General features: G+C 43.9%; 1 protein-coding gene across 1 annotated transcript in view; it reads left to right on the forward strand.

Moving 5' to 3' along the window:
- THSD7A (thrombospondin type 1 domain containing 7A) overlaps nt 1-18,771 on the forward strand; it is a 232,121-nt gene extending 213,350 nt beyond the window's left edge. Inside the window, exons 21-28 of the mRNA XM_044429558.1 lie at nt 3,005-3,150; nt 5,202-5,376; nt 8,486-8,659; nt 9,810-9,905; nt 14,158-14,240; nt 15,610-15,820; nt 16,729-16,816; nt 17,972-18,771. Coding sequence (XP_044285493.1) covers nt 3,005-3,150; nt 5,202-5,376; nt 8,486-8,659; nt 9,810-9,905; nt 14,158-14,240; nt 15,610-15,820; nt 16,729-16,816; nt 17,972-18,056 — 1,058 coding nt within the window. The 3' untranslated portion in view covers nt 18,057-18,771. The remainder of the gene's footprint in view (nt 1-3,004; nt 3,151-5,201; nt 5,377-8,485; nt 8,660-9,809; nt 9,906-14,157; nt 14,241-15,609; nt 15,821-16,728; nt 16,817-17,971) is intronic.
- The last annotated feature ends 239 nt before the right edge of the window (nt 18,772-19,010 follow it).

A 19,010-nucleotide genomic window follows, 5' to 3' on the forward strand; every position in this document is an offset into this window, starting at 1 on the left:
TCTGATGGCAGAAAGTGGCCAAGTCAGAGGAGCGAGTTGACTTCTGCAAAATTTCTGGAAATATTTTTTTTCATAGTTGGTGCCAAGCACAGTCTATCTCTAGCACTGTTTGTGCCAATGCATCAGATTAAAGTCTTTGTTCTTGTTGTAACATTTAACACGGGAGGTTTGCAAGCATCCTCCTCTCACTGGATATGTACACGCTCCTTCTTGGCCACCTTGGATTTACTTGCAGTTAATTTCAGATATGTGCAAATATGTGCACCTGTTCCACAAGTTGCACAAAGTGCAGAGTGGAAGCCCAAATTTTGAGCAATTTTCCGAGGCTTAAAAAAAGCAAAGCAAAGCAAATTGTGCCCAGTTGTTAAAGTAGAAGTGTGCATGCTGGCTTGACTTGCATTAGATCAAGCTGGTATCAGTGCAGGATGGATGCAATGGAATCCATGGGGCCAAGTCAAGATTCTCCTCCTCCTCTCAATCTTATCCTCACAGTAACATCCCTGTGAGGTAGGTTGGGCTGAGCATCTGTGATGGGCCCAAAGTCACCCAGCGAGCTCCATGGCTGAGTGGGGACTAGAGCCCAGATCTCCTGAGTCCCAGTCCTCTATTATAAAGGTGGGGAATGTTTGGTGCTCCAGCTTTTGCAGGACTGCAACTCCCATTAGCCAAGTGACATAGCCATTGGTGAGGCATGATGGGAATTGTGGTGCAACACACATGTTGGCCATCCATTTTAACCATCATGTACTTCTAGTAATAATACTTGATCTACTTTCATTCCAATTGACCAGGTCATTACAATAAGGCTTTCTTGGAACTCTGAGGAGAGCAGTAACTGGTCAGAAAACTGCTAACGATGACTACATTTGCCAAGCACAGACACACAAATCCTTCTGCCGGCACAGCACCATCTGTCCAAGCAATGAAACTTAATACCTTAGGAAGAAAGAGACAGAATCAGCCCAAAGAATCACAAAGGGCAGGGGAGGGTGGGCCCAACGGGATTGCAGAACTACTTAGAGAGAGCATAAATCTGCTAGCAGGCTTGAGTGGCATATCTGCCATAGCCTGCCTGCAGATTACTGACTGCTAAATCTAATTTTACTTTAAGTTTTCTTTAAGTCTTGGTGAACTATCCTGTCTTATTTGAACATTCTCCATATTTAATACTGGCAGGAGGGACAAAGAGGATAAAAAGAAAGCTCTGTTTCTTTCTACATAGTTATCTCTTGTGACTCCAGTGGGCTTTTAGCTTTTTCCTGAAGAAAGTTGATGCAAATAAGACACCATATTAAATGCTTTTAAGCTCTTAGTTCCTGACCTGGAAGTTAAGACTCTGTTGGGAATGAAGCACCAGGTTTTCCATTTCTCTCTTTATATCAGCATTCTCCAACCTGGTTATCCTACAGATGTGTTGGAGGAAAAGTCTCATCATCCAGTCTACTGGCTGGGACTGAGAGGAATTGTAGTCTATAACATCAGGAAGGTGCCAGGTTGGAGAAGACTGCTTGCTTTTCTAAAGCACAGTAATGCCAAGATTGGTAATCCTCAGGCTCAAATTATACATTTTGACAGGTAATCAAGTATTCTGGTCCCACACCCCTCGCCGCAGAGTTGAGTTCATGTCAAAAGAATTCAGCATCTCTTCCAGCCTGCTGGTCTCTCTGCTTCCTCACCTCTGGCAGCTCCACCACTGTCGCTGTTGGTCCAGTGGCCAAGGCCAGCATTATTATCCTCCTCTCTCACTGCCCAGTGCTGCTATGGCAGCCAGGAGTGATGCCAATGCACATGCTGCTGGGGTGATAGGGGGATAGAGAGGGCCCCCCCCCCCCGAGAAACCTCTGGCTCTGCTCTGGCAGGAGCAATGGCAAGTAAGCAGGCAGGCAGGATGGGCTGCAGTATGGGGGTTGGCCTATAAGAAGGAGGAAGGCAGCTTTTGGGATAGGGCCCCACGTGTAGGCTTAACCCTATCAGGCAGCAGGGCTTGACTTAATTCCATCTGGCTTGACATTTGGGGAATGCCATCCTCCATGAAGGACCAAGACACAGTGCCATCTCCAATTACAACAGTGTAGGGACAGTGTTTTCCTCTTAGGCAGTTGAATGCATGGAATTGCTCATTCCTGCATGCATTTTCTCAGGAGTAGATGCATCTGCATTTATGTGTTGCAGTACAGAAACAAGGATGACTGAACACCACTTCTTCAGCTCTGCTCACTGCAGTTTGCAGAGCTGTATAGCTGAGATGCAGGCAGCTTTCTGCCCATCTCATGAAGACTTGCACCATTTTAATACAGTGAGTGTTTTCCTTCGGGCTAGTCCAGTAGGGTTCAACAATACAACCTTTGTTATTCTCCAGCCACTGTTGGCAATATTCTCATTTGACTAGAACACTCATGTACAAAGTCTCCTTTTTTGTCCACTGCCCAGATCTAGCACTAATCTACATGATTTGTTAAATAAGCAGCGTGCAGGTGAATTCCACTTCCTTTCACTTGTCAAATAATATGTGATGCCTGATTTGGATCAGGGCTACCCTCACATGTCGGGAAGGATTAAATCATTCCACCCAACTGCTTTCCCTCACCTAAATCACCCCCCAGGGACTTAAAAGGGTAGTGGGAGAGAATTTTCATTGGCACAATTTTCCTTTTTTGCCTCCACATGGGGAGTGTGGCGATTTAGAGTGGGAAAGTACCTGTGTGAGAAGGCTAAATCTCTCCTACCCATATGTAGTGGTCCCAACCCAGAGGTCTGTGCACGTGGAGTTAATAAAGGAAGTGAGGCATATCTGCATATTTAACACAGCATGTAGCTAATCCTCCAGTTGATCTAGGCCATAAAGATACATCCGCAGTCTTTTCTTTAACTGCTTTCTGGCCCATGTGAGGTGTAAGAGAATAATTCTTGGTTAAAGCAAGCCGGAAATATTGTGCTGCACATAACAAATACCAATGCTACATTCTTACTTCTCTGTGTGTGTGCATGTGTATGTGCTTTGAAGGAAAGATGATACGAAGGAGAACAGTTATTCAACCTTTCCAAGGTGATGGGAGACCTTGTCCTTCTCAAATGGAGCAATTCAAGCCTTGTCCTGTGAAACCTTGTTATCGATGGCAGTATAGTCACTGGGCCGAATGCAAAGTTGAGGTAAAACAGGAATTTGAAGCCTTTCATCCTTAGGTACTTGCGATATATAACACACACAGCTGTTTATTATCAACTGCTTAATATTGCATCAGCTGGAGATGGGGAACCGGTGTCCATCAGATGTTGCTGGACTTCAGTTCTGATAGTCCCTGACTATGCTGGCTGAGGCTGAGGGGTGGAATCTAGCAACATCTGGTGGGCATCAGTTCTCTACCCCTGTTCTACATCTGGGTTCTTGGACACTTGCAGGAAGATACCTGGGCTCTCCCACAGTGAAGGTGTTCAATATGCAGCAGGACGGCCATCTGTTAGGGATGAGCGGGCAGTTGAACCCAGTGGCTTTACTGACCCCTTCCAGCTCTATTACTCTATGATTCTGTGATTCTTTGACTCCCATGAAAGAGGTTTCTATAGGTAGCCTGAATGTTGCCGAAACCTTCTTGAGTGAAAAACCAAGTGCAGGAAGCAGATATATGCTGGATCAACTGTATTGATAGAAATAGACTTCCCCCATCAATAGCCCCTCCAGCCCCCTGTTAAACAGGATGAGTTGCGTGTGAATGAGGGCCCCTAAAATCATACAGAGAGACCTTCTGCAAACAGAGCCCTTCCTCTTGTGGAAGCTACTTTCCTTTCTTGGAAGGCAGATCTTGGATCCAACCACAGAAATGGAAGCCAGACATTTTTGTTGCACTCCCTCAGTCTATTCAAACATTTACTGAGGGGGAAATGGCAAAGTCCTGTGAGGACTGTCCCATCTCAGAATGCATATACAGGACAGCATGTTTAAATAGGCCATAGCAAAATCTGTCTGGCACTCCACAGCTACCAAGTCAGAGTGGCATAGTCAGTCTTATCTCTGCCATACTGGGGCACATTCAAGCTTACAGTCACCCCATCTTGATGGAGTTTCAGCAGAAGGCAGTATGTAAATGCAAATGATCAATGACAGAGAGTGCATGCCCTTGGAAGTGCTAATCTCATCTTTGGTGCTCCCTCAAGTTTATCAGCAACCTATGAACCCTCAGCCCAGTCAGCCTATAAAAATAGAAAGGAGCAAAGTATAGGCTTGTACTTACTTTCTGCTTCCATTGAGATGTGTGCCTAGCACAGGGCAGGTTTGCACAACATGCCAAGCCACCTGATGAACAGGCTACACTGCACCTGACAGGTAGGTGTTCAGGCTCACTGTGGCTTGTTTTCTCCCTCCTTTGTCCTCCTCCAACCAGTCTAGCAGTGTCCTTCATGGCAAAACCCATCTTGCCTTTCCCTCCATGCTCCAATTGCTACATCTTCTCTCTCTTTCTCTTTGTCAACCCATATAGCCATATTTTAAGGTCCTGAATATTATACAGATAAGTTCATGAACAAGGGCTTTCTTATGGCTGCATGATACATTTAGTCTTGCCTGGTCAAGGACCTACAGTGACCACCACAGCAATAGCTGCTCTGAAAAGGAACTATTGGAAGGATGGGGAACCAATGTCTCCCCTTTCTGGAGCACCTGGGGAGACAGGGAACTAATTAAAAGGTGGAGGGCATTCAGAAATGTCCTTTCAGCACTGACATTTTACATTTTTGAGTCTGATTTTTTTTAAAGGTGTAAATGAAAAGCGGTAATAATTGGAGCACAGCAGGAATGACAAGATGTGTTCTGCCTTGAAGGATGGTGGGATACCCGGGCCCAGTCCTCTAAGTGTATTGTGATTGCAAGTCATCTTTGCAAAGATCTTCCACGTCTGCTATCTATGAAAACATGTCATTAGTACAGGCAGACAATATGAACAACCTAATTTCCACCATATCAGCAGGCTACAGGAATTTCTTGGTTTTGGACAACAGTATAGGCTTTTTATTGATTGCTGTGTGTTATGGGGCATGACAAGCCACTAGCTACCACAGATCAGACCCCCAGTAAATGTACTCTGGTAGATTAATGGGATTTATCCATGTCCCGTCCCATCACTAGGGGAGTCCTATTAAGTATCTCTGGAATTATGTCTACCTCTTCCCACCTCTGACAGATCATTTTACCACTTCTCCTTTTCCAGGATGCTCAGTGCGGAGAGGGGACAAAAGTCAGAAACATTTCTTGTGTTGTTTATGATGGATCCAGTGAGGACATTGGCAAAATAGTAGATGAAGATTTTTGTGGGGAAATAGAGCCTGTTGTTGACGGCCACAAGAAAATTGTGCTTGAGGAAACCTGCACTCTGCCTTGCCCAGGTAACCAGTTCTTTGGCATGAAGGATATATTATTCTTGCACTCATTATTGAATATATATACTGAATCTCAAGAAACTGGAACAGTGTACATTTAATAAAGGTTAATGTATCTATTGTTATGCATACATAATTAGTTTACATACCTATGTATTACACACATATAAGGAAATATAGCATTGTCAATAGAAATATTTATGTGTAAGCTTCACCTAAGTAAAGGCAGGCCAAATATCTCTATATTTATTCTTGCATAGGTGCTTCTAAATACCCATTCCAAGGCTGAATCAATATTTCTTCAATCCATTGCATTCATGAAGGTGGCCATTTATCCTTTGAGTGTTTTAATATCAGTTGTTTAGCTGTCCAAAAATCATGGGAAATCAATTTAAATTGCCCTTGCTTTAGATGCCAAGAAGCAGGTAGATAGTTTATTTATTTATTTATTATTTATTTATTAAAACATTTTTATGCCGCCCCATTCGCCGAAGCCTCGGGGCGGCTTACAACATAGATAAAACAAGTTAAAATCCATATAAAATAATCTTAATTAAAACTCACATTATAAAATAAGCCGCCCTGGCCAGATAAAATTCAATTGTATTTAGCATTTAAAATGTTGCTTAAATAAAAAGGTCTTAGCCTGGCGCCGAAAAACAAATAACGACGGCGCCAGGCGGACCTCTCTGGGGAGCGCATTCCATAACTTAGGCGCCACCGCTGAGAAAGCCCTTCTCCGAGTAGCCACCCTCCTAATTTCTCTCACGGAGGGCTCCCGGAGAAGGGCCTCTCCCGCCGATCTCAGGGGGCGACTGGGCAAATATGGATGTAAGCGCTCCTTCAGGTAACCAGGACCCAAGCCGTTTAGGGCTTTATAGGTCATTACCAACACCTTGAATTGGGCCCGGACTTCAATGGGGAGCCAGTGAAGCTGACGGAGAACTGGTGTCATGTGAACATAACGTCCAGTCCCCGTCAGCAGCCTGGCAGCTCTATTCTGAACCAATTGAAGTATCCGGACCGTCTTCAAGGGTAGCCCCACGTAGAGCGCGTTACAGAAGTCAAGACGGGAAGTTAGTGAACTAGAATATGGGAAATCCAAGAATATTAAAGGGTTTTCCAATACAAAATTTATCTGTATTATAACCTCTTCTGAAAGGGAGGCAACTGTTGGGCACTGCCAAAGTCTGTGGGTGAAGGAAGCACCGGCTGTATCATATCTCAAACATTTGTTCTCACTTTTTTGAAAAGACATTGTGAAATCAAATGTCCAGTCCTTCTGCTTGAAACAGAAGCTGAATAATGTATTGAAGCAACACCTAGTGGCTTTCCCCCATTGCCTTGCTGTGTGCTATCCTTTCAAACCCTACTAAGAATGACATCTCTCATTGTAGCTAATGTTTTCCTGCTAGTAAATTAGGAATCTCAGGTAGGGATGCCTGACAAACCCAAAGAAGAGGAGGGAGGCAAATGCAGGACTGGGTCCCTATAGGTGAGAAGATCTCCAAAGGATGCAAGAAAATCCCTTGAAGGGGGGTCTCTTACTTCATCCCAAATCTGAAATTCAGCAGGGGCCAAAGAGCTGCATTTGGACACCAACAAGCACAATTGTCTGAGAATATCAGGCAGGTGTAAGTGCCAAGAATTGGGTTGAAGGAGCTGACAGGAAGACTCCCTTCCCTTAGGTCTGCCTTCTCTTCCCTGATACCTTCCAGATGGTTTGGACTACAACTCCCAGCATTCTCAGCTAGGGCTGATGGGAGTTGAAGTCCAAACAAGTAGGCTATCATGTTGAAGAAGGCTGTCTTAGGTCTTCATGATCAGTGCAGCAGAAGCCTCAAAGATGTCGCAAAATTCAAGTTTAGCTATGCATTGACATCACTGGGGCCAAGGGAAACCCATTAGAATGCAGTTGATGCTTCCTACGCTAATCACATGGGCAATCCTAAGCATACAGGACTCATTCTAAGAATGGAGTAGTTTCTCAGGCCGGTTGCCACAATTCCTGAAACACTCATGAAAGGCTTGAAGGATAAACTCTGATTAAGGTGGTCACAAAACTGCCTCCTTCATTTCCACATTTAAATTTTAGTGTAAATGGTTTTTAATAGCATGCTTTGCACTGTATTTTAAGGTTTTAATCTTTTGTAAACTACCCAGACAGCTTTGAGTATTGAGCAGGATATGGTGATGATGATGTTGTAGAATACCAAATCAGATAAAGATGAATATTATCTTTAAAAATACACATTTTTCGCTACGCAAAAGTTTGCAGAGCAAATGACCTTTGCTTGAATAGTCCCACAGTACACTAAAGAGAAGATTAACTGCCCTGTGGGGATGGGTTAATGGTGCACTCTGGTTAATGTTTCCAAAGATCACTACATACCCACTTATTATATATACATCATTTATTCAATAATTCATTTCTTGACACGATTTCTTAATGTTAGCAAGTAAAACCCCTTCATTAAGGCATCCAGTTAACAGGGAGCTGATTTTATTTGTTGTCAACATAATGTAAAGCTACATGAATTTTTAATCATTCTTTTGCTGGAATAATTAAAGCTCTAGGTTCATTTGAAAGCTTTTTTTTTTTTTTAGCTTTATGACCTCCAAATACATTACACTATTGGCAAAATGGACTTTTCAGCAAATCCATACTCTTGTAGCATGCTGTGTTTTGTGCAGGTTTCACAACATAAGGAAATGGGGTGTGTGTGTGTGTGTGTGTGTGTGTGTGTGTGTGTGTGTGTGTTTAAATATAAACATAAGGGTTCTTTGGCAGAGAAGATGCATAATATTAGTCAGCAATATTTTATGACTTCTGGTTCATGAAAGCTAAAATACACTAATGAGCAGACTATCGGATACACTAATGAGCAGACTATCAGTTCTAAGAAAGCAGCACCAAGTCTTTCTCAACCAGCTCGTAAAGGTTTAGAAGAGTTCAATAAAACTAAGCTAGAGCAAAATATTAACATCTTATGTCAGTGCTACAAGCAAACAATTTTGTAAATATATTAGGGTCTACGTTTATGGTGGAGAAACAATCCAATAAATCCCTTTAATTACTAGACTCTTCTGTAATTTTTGTTTTTATGATTGGCAGGTGATTGTTACTTAAAGGAGTGGTCAGAATGGAGCCTTTGCCAGCTGACCTGTTTAAATGGTGAAGACCTTGGCTTTGGAGGAATACAGGTTCGATCACGTGCAGTGGTAATTCAGGATCTAGAGAACCAGCATCCCTGTCCGGAGCAGGTACTGGACACCAGGCAATGTAATGGTGAGTGCCAAAATTCAGCGATTAGCAGCTGCTAGTTTTAAGGTATGTGCATTCCATTAACTCACAGTGAAGCGCAAGATACAGAACAGGGAGGCAATATATCTGTACATGTATAGGCATGTGGGTTCTGTTAGTGCTGTGCATCATAGAGAGGGAGGGAGCAAAGTTCAGTAGTAGCATCAAAAGGTCTGCAGTTCAGTCCCATCATCTCAGAGCTGGGAAATGCCTAAGTCTTTGGAAGGCTGCTGCCATTCTGAATAGGCAGTACTGTATAAGATGGATTTATCCATGCCTTCCTAAGATGTAGGCTGAATGACTGCAATGTGTTCTATTTTACAATGTGTTGCATTTGGCCTGCCTTTAATGACGATGCAGAAGCAGCAGTGCAGAATACAGCTCCAAGACCACTAACGGAGTCTGAGACTGAAACTACTTAGTCCATTTCTGGGTCCAATTTAGAGTTCTGGTGATGATATTTATGGATCCTGAAGGCTTAGAATCAGGGTGCCTGTTGCATTGCTCCTCTCTGTAAGAATTGACTCCTTGGAGTGGGTCAGCTTCAGAAGCCTTCCTTTGGGCACTTCTGTCTTCTTAGGGCAGGTGGCAACTAGGAAAAAGACCTTTTTGGTGGTGGCACCCAAATTCTGCATTACTTGCCTGAGGATGGCCTCATCTGGCAACTACTTTGATGTCTTTTCAGCACCAGGAAAAAAAGATTTTAAATATTTTAAATATCTGCGGTCATTTGTAGCATATTGCTTTATCTGCCATGGGTTTTTAACTTGTTTTATTATACACATATTTTCCAGGTTTAAAGTAAGCTGACCTGGAAAAATTCTTCTTGAAGGGTAGGGTAGAAATTTCCAAAATTAATGAATGTATCAGTAGATAAAGTATGTCAGGACACATTTGTGTGACTGTAATATGTATGCATTCATTCCTGGATCAAGAAATGGCACGGGAAAAATGGCTTTACCGTGCTTAAGAATTTTTCCCCGCATTACAGTTCATGCAGAGAATTTCTTTAATGACACTAGAAAGAAAATGGAGCAGGCAGTGAAAAGAACGGCTGTGGTTTGGCAGTGGCCATAAATATACTTTCTTCCATGCACATGGAGTACTTCTGACAACTTTACTGTCTTCCATTCAGATGGCCAGTGTTACGAGTACAATTGGATGGCCAGCCCATGGAAAGGATCTTCTCGGACTGTCTGGTGCCAAAGGTCAGATGGTTTGAATGTGACAGGTAATTGTTTTTCTTTCATGTTCTTGAACAGATTCAGTTCCATTCTGGAAAAGAAAAGAAATCTTTGATTGTTATGGACTAGCTCAAAGATTGAAGGCAGAATGAACATGGAAGTCTTGAAAGCTACAGAGCTGAATCTGTGAAAGTAATAGTGTACATGTAGAAAAAATTGCCATGTGAAAAACCCAGAAAAATAGAAGCTGTTTCTCATACACACACACACCCCTACCTATACAAGGGGTCAGAAACCCAGGCCTAGGGCCAAATTGGCCTGCGGGAATCCCAGTATGGCCCTTGCCCCCTAGTTCCACCTGCACATTGTTCAGTGCTTTCCTGGCTTTTGTGCAGTTTTTCCTCATTCCACATGGTTGAAACACTTCCCCTGAAGCCTAGTTACCAGCAGTAAGAGAATTAAACTGAAATATGCTTGACATTTTCGACCTCTCTGCTTTTGTCTTTTGCCTTCCGCTGCACCTGCCGCTGGAATGCAGTCTCAAAAGCATCTCCAAAGTGAAAATTGGCTCTTGGGATGAAAGAATTTCTGGACTCCAATCTGCCTGTTTTCACCATAGTTGTGAATATTTCTGTTATTACAGAGCAGTGGGCATTCCATTGTCCCAGCCTGCATGATCACCGCAGCTCATAGTGATTTATTTAAGTCATGATAGGATGAGGTGTGCAGGCCAGGGGCCATTTTGAATCACTGTGGTTAAATACAGTGCCATGGCTTATTGTGTCATCTGAATGTAGCAAGGGTGAGTTGTCGGCATGGCTAACAAACCAGTCACACTTCCAGAGGAATCCACAACTCTACCACACCAACAATCCACCCTCACTGGATTTGGATGACACAACTAGCCATGGTGATGGAGAACTGCAGCTTGAATATTCAGAATGACTGTAAGCATGGACCACAACCTACTCTGGTGGGGCTGTGGGGATTGTGTGAATTGACCCTGCTCACAATGTTTAGCTTTGGATGTTAATTAATGATAGTTCTCTTGACTGCATACAGCTTTCTGCCTTTTAATAGAGTTCAGCGTAAGTGTAGCTTTCCAAAAGTCATTTGTGTTGCAAACATATGATTAGTACCAGTGACAGAATATGAAATTAGCAAATTCATACAATTCTTTAATCTACAGTTTATTGCTATGATAGGCAGTGAGAGGTTACTTAGGAGTAATTAAAGGGCTGTTATATTGGTGGAATTTTAATACTTGTATGTCTTGGTATGATAATAAGGGCTTCAGAGCTCTCTTATGAAATGTTAATGAGCACTTTTAAAGCTTGTGTTTATTAGCTGAAAAAGCTAGTTACGATGCAGGGCAATCAGAACAAAACAGCTCCTTTTGCTTTGGTTACCAAGTGGAGTAGCAGAATTACTGCACATCCGCAAGGCAACTTTCTCTTTCTCAGTTCTGCTTACCTAAGTCACAGTCCAACCAAGCACAAACATCTAATGTCTTACCTATTTCAGTAGAAGAGTACATGCGTTGCTGTTCTTGCCAAAATCAATGGGATGTAGCATGCTTGCTCTTGGCTCTCTTTCAGCCTAAGAGCTGTACAACCTCCTTCTTAATAGCTGGCCCCAAAGTGATTTACAACATAAAGAAAAGTAATGGGTTGGATCCATGATTTGAACAGACCTACTGAAATCAGCAGGACTTGTGTTAGTCATGACTTACTTGACCCATTGATTCCTTTAGGTCAGCTGGTTTTTGCTGAGCACCACTGCTGCTGCAACATCCAGTGCTGTATCCCATACTGAGCCTTAGATATGCATAGGATTTCACTGTAAATTGAATTTCAAACACATGTTTACATATAATTTGACTCTGTTCATCTGTTTATCAGGGCAATGGGATCCCTTTTGAGAAAGTGTTTGCGTTTTGTCAATAAGTTTAAATACTACAGGATCTAAATTTATACAATTTATGCTTTGACCAGTTAAGTAAAAACTGTCTTCCATTTCTTAACATTGTGCATCATTTCTTTTAAGGATTCATCAAGATTATTTAGATTATTTGGAGTATCACAGTACCAACCATATATGCATTTTATGGACTGATGGGCAGGGTAGTCCTACTTCTTCTGGCGGACAGCTCTGATGGTTTAAAACCAGTGGGAGAGAATCCATCTATGTCAGGTCCAGGACTGACATTGCCAATCACCAGGTTCTGGGCAGTTCTGAAGGCTAGGAGAGCTGTGGATCCACCTTTGCCTACTCTAACTCTGCAGGGAAGGGAGTGAAAAATCAGATCTCTTTCAAAAGTGGCCCTCTCTGGGATTTCAGTCTAAGATGCTAAGAGCTCTTTTGATATAAGCAGATGTTTTTCACTAGTTTCAAGCTGTCGTGGGGCGATTTGTCTTGCTGCTGAAATAACCGCAGTGATGCTGCTATGCCTGCCTACCTTGTAACAGTGCCAATGCCAGGGCACAGTCTGGCACTAACATGGCTGAGCTACATTTATACTGGTATTGATGTAGACCAGTGGTGAGGAACCTGCATCCCTCCAGAAGTGGCAGGGTGCAATTCCCCCTGGCCCCAGCAAGCACAGCCAATGGTGGAGCATCAAAGGATTTGCCACTCCACATTTGGAAGGTGTCCCATCCATGTTTTAGACCGCAGTTGATGCCTTTTTGTTTTTTGTTCTCCTGTGTTCTGTTGCTCCGAACATCCTTTTCATATCTAAGTGTTATCTTTGCAGATACCTTAATTCAAAATGAAACGGGTGATGAAGCAGCTCTTCCCTTCTGCAGCCCCACAGATGGCTGACATTTTGTAACAAGGGTGCTTACAGGCATGTGCAACTTATGCCAGATATACTGATGTTTTGTCATTCCACGTCTCAGTGAGCGAGTCTGATCCTGGGTCACAGGCAGTCCTTCAGTTAACCTACAGCTAACAGCATCTAATAGCATCTACCGTTACCAGGATTTCATCATTGTTTCTCACCAGTGGATGGGCAGAATTATTCCAACGTGCCTGGCAGGCAACTGAGATTTGCAACCGAGAACCCCTATAATGGACATTGTTAGGTTTAGCTGCTGAAAATAACGACTCTTTTTCAGAGATACCACTGGAGAACTGGGTATTTCTGAAAGATGGCAAAAAGGAACCTGGCTCAAAATGATGATGAAAACCTATGTGTGCTTACTGGATTAAAACAATAACAGCGCAGCACTCATAATATGTAACCACTGAGAATTAAGAGCAAAACCACAGAAGTCACAGGTGGAGAACCAAATTGTCACGAATATCTTGCATTCCTCCTGCCCTGCCCACATGCACACCCCTTTCCTGGAACAGCTTATGTAACAGCCTTGTGCAGTAGGAAGGGATAACGGATAAGGGCTCAGACTTGGGCATGGGCAGCTGGGCTGATGGCATTGGCTTTCCCCACTCACTCCTGCTTGTGGCAGTCCCTCCACCCCACTGAAGAGCTGCACAGAGGCTGGGGGACTCTGTTAAAGGAGGATCAGCTTTGGCATGGGAGGAAGGTGGGTTTTCCCTTGCCCCCCAGATTGGGCAGAAGCACATTCGGTGAAGAGACCTCCATTTACACAACTCTTTCTCCTCAGCATTCCCATCCCACAGCCTTCCTCATTCAGTACAGGGCCCAATCCTCTGTGTAACTTTTTTGGGGGTTTGGAGGGACTGCTGTGAGGGTGGCTGTCCCTTCCAGGTGGGGGGGGCTTTCCTTCTGCCAGGCCTACATCTATACACAATCAAATGCTTCCCCCTTGCACCCTCTCAACAATGTTTAAGAGGGGCTTGAAGGTGGAGGCTGGGGCATTGCAGTATCAAGGCCAAGCTACAGAGTGAGGGGAAGAAAATGGTGAGTCTCAAAAACACCATTTGATGACTTACCTGGGCATGTAAATTTGCCAGCTGCTTTGAGGATCAAGATGAAAGATATGCATCACATGGTGGGAAAAGTTTCTTACTCTGATCGTATGCCAGTAAAATACAGTTCCCCCTCCAACAGAGCACCAGCAGACTTTGGTGTGCTCAGCTGACTACTGGGTTGAGCCGTGCAAAGTAAATTGGCCTCAACCTACCAATGCTCTTAGTGAGACCAAGAATGCTGCAGAGAAATCCATCAGTTGCTTGTATTCTTCCTCGGAGAAAGCATGGAGGAGTTGGACAGCATCCTCCTTCACCTGAGATGTCATTTTCCGGGCTGCAACAGAGCGCTTTGCTGGTAGCGAGGCACTGCTGTGTCAAAATACCATTTGTTTTGTTCCACAGGAGGCTGCTTAGTGATGCGCCAACCAGACGCTGACAGGTCATGTAAGCCACCATGCAGCCCACCCTATTCTTACTGTAGTGAGGTATGTGCTACTTGCTGTGACAGATCCAACATGTGGCTACAGTGACATCTGGGTACATGATATTGCCCCAGTAGGGTAGGCAGGGGTCTTACAGTTTAGTTGTGAGTAACGTTGCAATAGGAAATCACAACACTTTGCTGAGAGACTGCTCAAAATACACTTCAGCCCATTGCTCTGTAGCATAAAGCACTTTTGGAGCCCCATTACTCCTTATTTGATTTACTGCAAACTTTAGTCATCTTTGCCGAGGCAAGACAGGAAGAGTCAAGCAGGTGGGGCACAGTGTTACGGAAGTAGCTTTGCATGCATTGGCCAGCTAAGCCCTCTGTGGAGGTGACAGTTCTGCTCAGGGAGATGTCATGGACAGCCAGTGGCAGTGTCTCCTGCCCCTCTAATTTTAAGCCTGCTCTACCAATAGCCAGAGTGAGGTAGCTGCTTCAGGTGGGAGAAAGAAGCTGTGGTGGGGAGGCGTTGGGGACCAGAGCTGTGTGTGCCAGGTGGCGTGTTGCCAGTATGAAAGCAACACTTGAGTGCAGTGCCCATGGCATGCCTACCACCGTAGGCAGAAAAAGGTCTCAGGCCGCTTCTGCCTCTTCATCTGTGTCAACAAACTCCCTGGATCAGTGCTCTCCGGGCACTTGCTTGGTTGCTCCACCTGAATGGCAGCCAACCCGTCTGGGACCACCTCAGAAAAGGGAGAACCCAAGCCTGCCCATCTAACTACAGTCTCGGGCTCTCTTCTCCCCACTGCAGCAGGGAAGCTCCCACTTTCCTGCTCTGGCTGGTGGCTACGTGGGTGGGAAAGAGACCCTCAAATGTTCTGCTCCTGGCACTCACTTGCAGCTACAAAAGACATGCATAACCTGGCATCTCAACTGTTGCCAGGCAGAATGTGCTGTGCTTCACCAATGCTTGCTCTAGGTTGGGAGGCTGTGGGCTTGGGCAGACACCTTAAATGGCCCCTCTCCACCTTCTCACAGTCCTTATCAGCAGCTGCTGGTGCCCTTCTCTCTCTCTCTCTCTCTCTCTCTCTCTCCCCCCCCCCCCCCATGCTCCCACTTGCTTGCTGGACAGGCCAAAAGCCAGTGAGCAAACTGGCAAGGGCATCTCATGCTCCTCCTGCCCACATCTGTTGTCTGGGCCAGAGTGAGAGGTGGGTAAGCAAGCAAGTTGCAATGAGGGAGCAAGTCCAGGGAGCTCTTGCCTTAGGCTCCTTAGCCCTGCTCTTCAGGTAGCCCTAACCATCTTTCCCACCTCATTGATTTTGCCATGGCAGTAAGGGGCCCTTTTGAATTGTTCTGTGATGGTTGTGTAATGCTAAAAGATGCACAGTTTTCCTACAGTGGATAAGACACTTGTTCCTCTGCAGACGCGAACATGTGTTTGTGAAGAAGGGTACACAGAAGTGATGGCCTCTGATGGCACACTTGAGCAATGCACGCTCATCCCAGTGGTAGCCATCCCGACAGTGGAGGACAAAAAGGGAGATGTGAAAACCAGTCGAGCTGTGAACCCCACACAGCCATCTAGTACCCCTTCGGGACGAGGAAGAACTTGGTTCCTTCAGCCTTTTGGACCAGGTGAAGTCTCACACGGATAGTCAGCACTGCTAAGTATTAGCACTGAACACAGTGGATTTTCTGGCATCTTTGCTGTGTTGCAAAATGTTCATAGGAGGCAGAGAAGGCATGGAGAGCAAACAGTTCACCCCCTTCATGAACAGCATATAAAAGCGTCGAGCTTTTCCTAACATGTGTAACATTTACCTACACTTCTTAAATTCAGGATGTTTAAAGTTCTCCCAACAAAGCTTAAATTATACAGAGTAAGCACATGCGTGGGAATATGGGTTGTCACGATGTCAGTCCAAGTTAAGACCCATCCATTTTGATGTGTCTGCTATAAACAGGACTGATATTGGACACACTCTGATGTCAGGCACAATGTAAGCGTTTGTCTAACTCAGTGTCTTCTGTTTTGCTTGTCAGTGAAGGATCTAACCTTGTGCACACCTACATCAAAGTAAGTGCCACTGACCATAGTGGGCCTTCCTTCTGAGTAAGAGTGCACGGCAAATCGCGTTTGTGACTGCTAGCAGCTAATGGATAAATTCACTGACTGGGAAAGGAATATAGTTTGATCAATGTACTTTTTGAAAAAGAAGTCCGAGTTCTTCCAGCCACAGGCACAGTTGCTATATTTAGCCTGAACCAAACATGAATTCATCCTGAATTGAAGCTTGAGATCACAGAATGAACAGAACAGGTTTTGTTCTTTACTCTCTGGCCTCTTTTGTACTGACAAATTTCAAGCAAAAATGTAATCCCATTTGTCGGCTGAGCAATTTTGCACACCGTCCAGGATACATTGTCAGGCAATATCACTAACTGGGCTTGTGCAATATTTCTGTGACAGCATCCTTTTGAAAAAGACAGATAGATGATCAATACTAACTTGGCGATTAATTACTAACATCCATTCCTTTTAGATGGGAAGCTGAAGACCTGGGTTTATGGTGTAGCTGCTGGTGCATTTGTTTTGCTCATCTTTATTATTTCTATGATCTACCTAGCCTGGTGAGTAGTTTAGGTGTTTGTTAGCTTTTAGAGTTCTTTTATAAAAGGATGAGGGCAAGATTAATCCATGCTTCTCGGTATGTTGTTGTTATGTGCCATCAGGTCATCCCTGACTAATGGCAACCTGCTGAATGAAAGTCCTTCGAAACATCCTATCCATGGCTGCCCTAACCAGTTCTTCTACACTGAAGGCTGTGGCTTCCCTTATTGAGTTATTTGTACATGCTTTTCCTTTGTGGTGGCAGGGTTGCCAGTGTTGGCCTGGAATCCAGGAGACCCAGATTTGTGTCCCTGCTTGGACATGTAGCTCACAGAGAATCTCTGGGCCAGTCACTGGATTGCCATGAGGATAACATTAAGAAAAGGATCATGTGCACAACCTTGGGCTCCTTGCAGGAAAGTCATGGTATAAATGTACTGAATAAATATTTAAAATCAATTCATTTTCCCCACCCATCTTAGTGGCTGAGGGGCTAAATCCACTTATGCATCTGGTCCTCAGTCCAGCACTTGGAGTTTCCCCTTCCCTTGGGCCCAGCCATGCATTGTTTGGGGGTTTCCAGCTGATGTGCAGTCATTCTCCACTTTAAAAGGTTGAAATGCCTCTCCTTAGTTTTAGTTACTGGCAGAAAGAACTTCAAACTACAATACTCTGGCATTTGCCACCATTGCAATGACTGTATGTAACTGAGAGCTTCTCTAGAATGGAATTTGGCCTGGAGGTGAAAAAGGCCAACACCACTGGAGTTACTTCAGAATATATGCCAGTGGCATCCGTACTCGCTAGTACTGCCTTGGTGCTAAGCAAAGCTGTATAACTTGTCTGTGGATTCAGATCTGCCAGTAATAGGGTTGCTTCTCCACCCCACCTCCCAAAAAGCCCAGCGTAATTGAGTGGAACCTTTGCAGCTGTGTGTGAGTTTTCTGTTGCACTTGTGTGAGCCTGTATGTTGGATGTTAAACAAATTGACAAATGCTGATTTGAATCAGAAAATCCATGCATCATCCAGCATGGACATGCAGAAGTCCATGCATCATCCAGCAACTAAGTAATCCACGCTTCCATTTCATTCAAGATGAAATTAAAAGCAAATTTCCTATTTCCCTCACCCTGAAATCTGTATGTTTAAACTTTTTCTTTTTTAATAATTGCAGCAAAAAGCCAAAGAAGCCTCAGAGAAGACAGAACAACCGTCTGAAACCTTTAACGCTGGCTTATGATGGAGATGCGGACATGTAAAATAATGACTTCCCATTGACTTTAGTCTCTTGAAATTGTAGTGTTCAGAAACAGCATGTACATTGTGTACATTACAGAGCAGATGTTACACCACAAGGAAAAAAAAGACTTCACAACGGCCATGGATGTTCCCAGAAACATGCTTTGTTTTTGACCATCAGTCAGTACAGCAAAGTCTGGTGGCAAGTTTCTGTTGTAAGCACAGCAGCTAGAAATCTTAATGTGGCCTTCCTTTGAAACATATTAACTGTAAAGCCACGCGTGTCTCCAGCTCACTGTACGTGACCTAATATCTGAGATTTAATGCCAGAACTCTCTGCTGCATTAACCAAGTATACTCAGTAAGCATGAAGAGATCATACCAAGTTGTCTATAATGTTTTATGTACAACCTATATACTCGGTTGCACCATATGTATGAATCTGTCAAATGATATACGGGCTGAAGAGCATTTTAATGCTTGGCAACTTGTTAACTTTAACTGAGAATAACAACCCACTGAGCCAGATTAGCATTTTGGCAGTGGAAGGTGGTTTTTCTTAACCTGCCTTCCTAGTGTGAAGGCTTGCAAAAGACTCTGTTCTTTTTACCAGTTCCAGGTACTAAAGCGCCATACATACCCTTATCAAGGAGAGAAGCATTTTCAGGTTCAATATTTTATAGAGGTTGTCTGGAAATTAATATCCATGTGTACTAACTTTTTACTTTCTCTAACTCAAACTGTTGCCTGCAACTTTTTTGCTACACGTAAGGCAATTTTTTGCACTATATTAGTGCAGCATGATATGCACTTATTAACTCGTATTGCCATAGAAACTGCCTCTTTTAAAAAAAAGGATAATGGTGAAGATGCTTCATCTTTGCAAATAGCGTCAGATAGACATTTACCAGTAAGTTCTTGAGTCCTGATGAGAGTAGAGATCAGTTTCTGGACTGTGACTGGATCAGACCAGC

The sequence above is a fragment of the Varanus komodoensis genome, unplaced genomic scaffold (assembly GCF_004798865.1).
Source record: "Varanus komodoensis strain SLA01 unplaced genomic scaffold, ASM479886v1 scaffold2, whole genome shotgun sequence".
In the NCBI taxonomy this organism is placed as follows: Eukaryota; Metazoa; Chordata; class Lepidosauria; order Squamata; family Varanidae; genus Varanus; species Varanus komodoensis.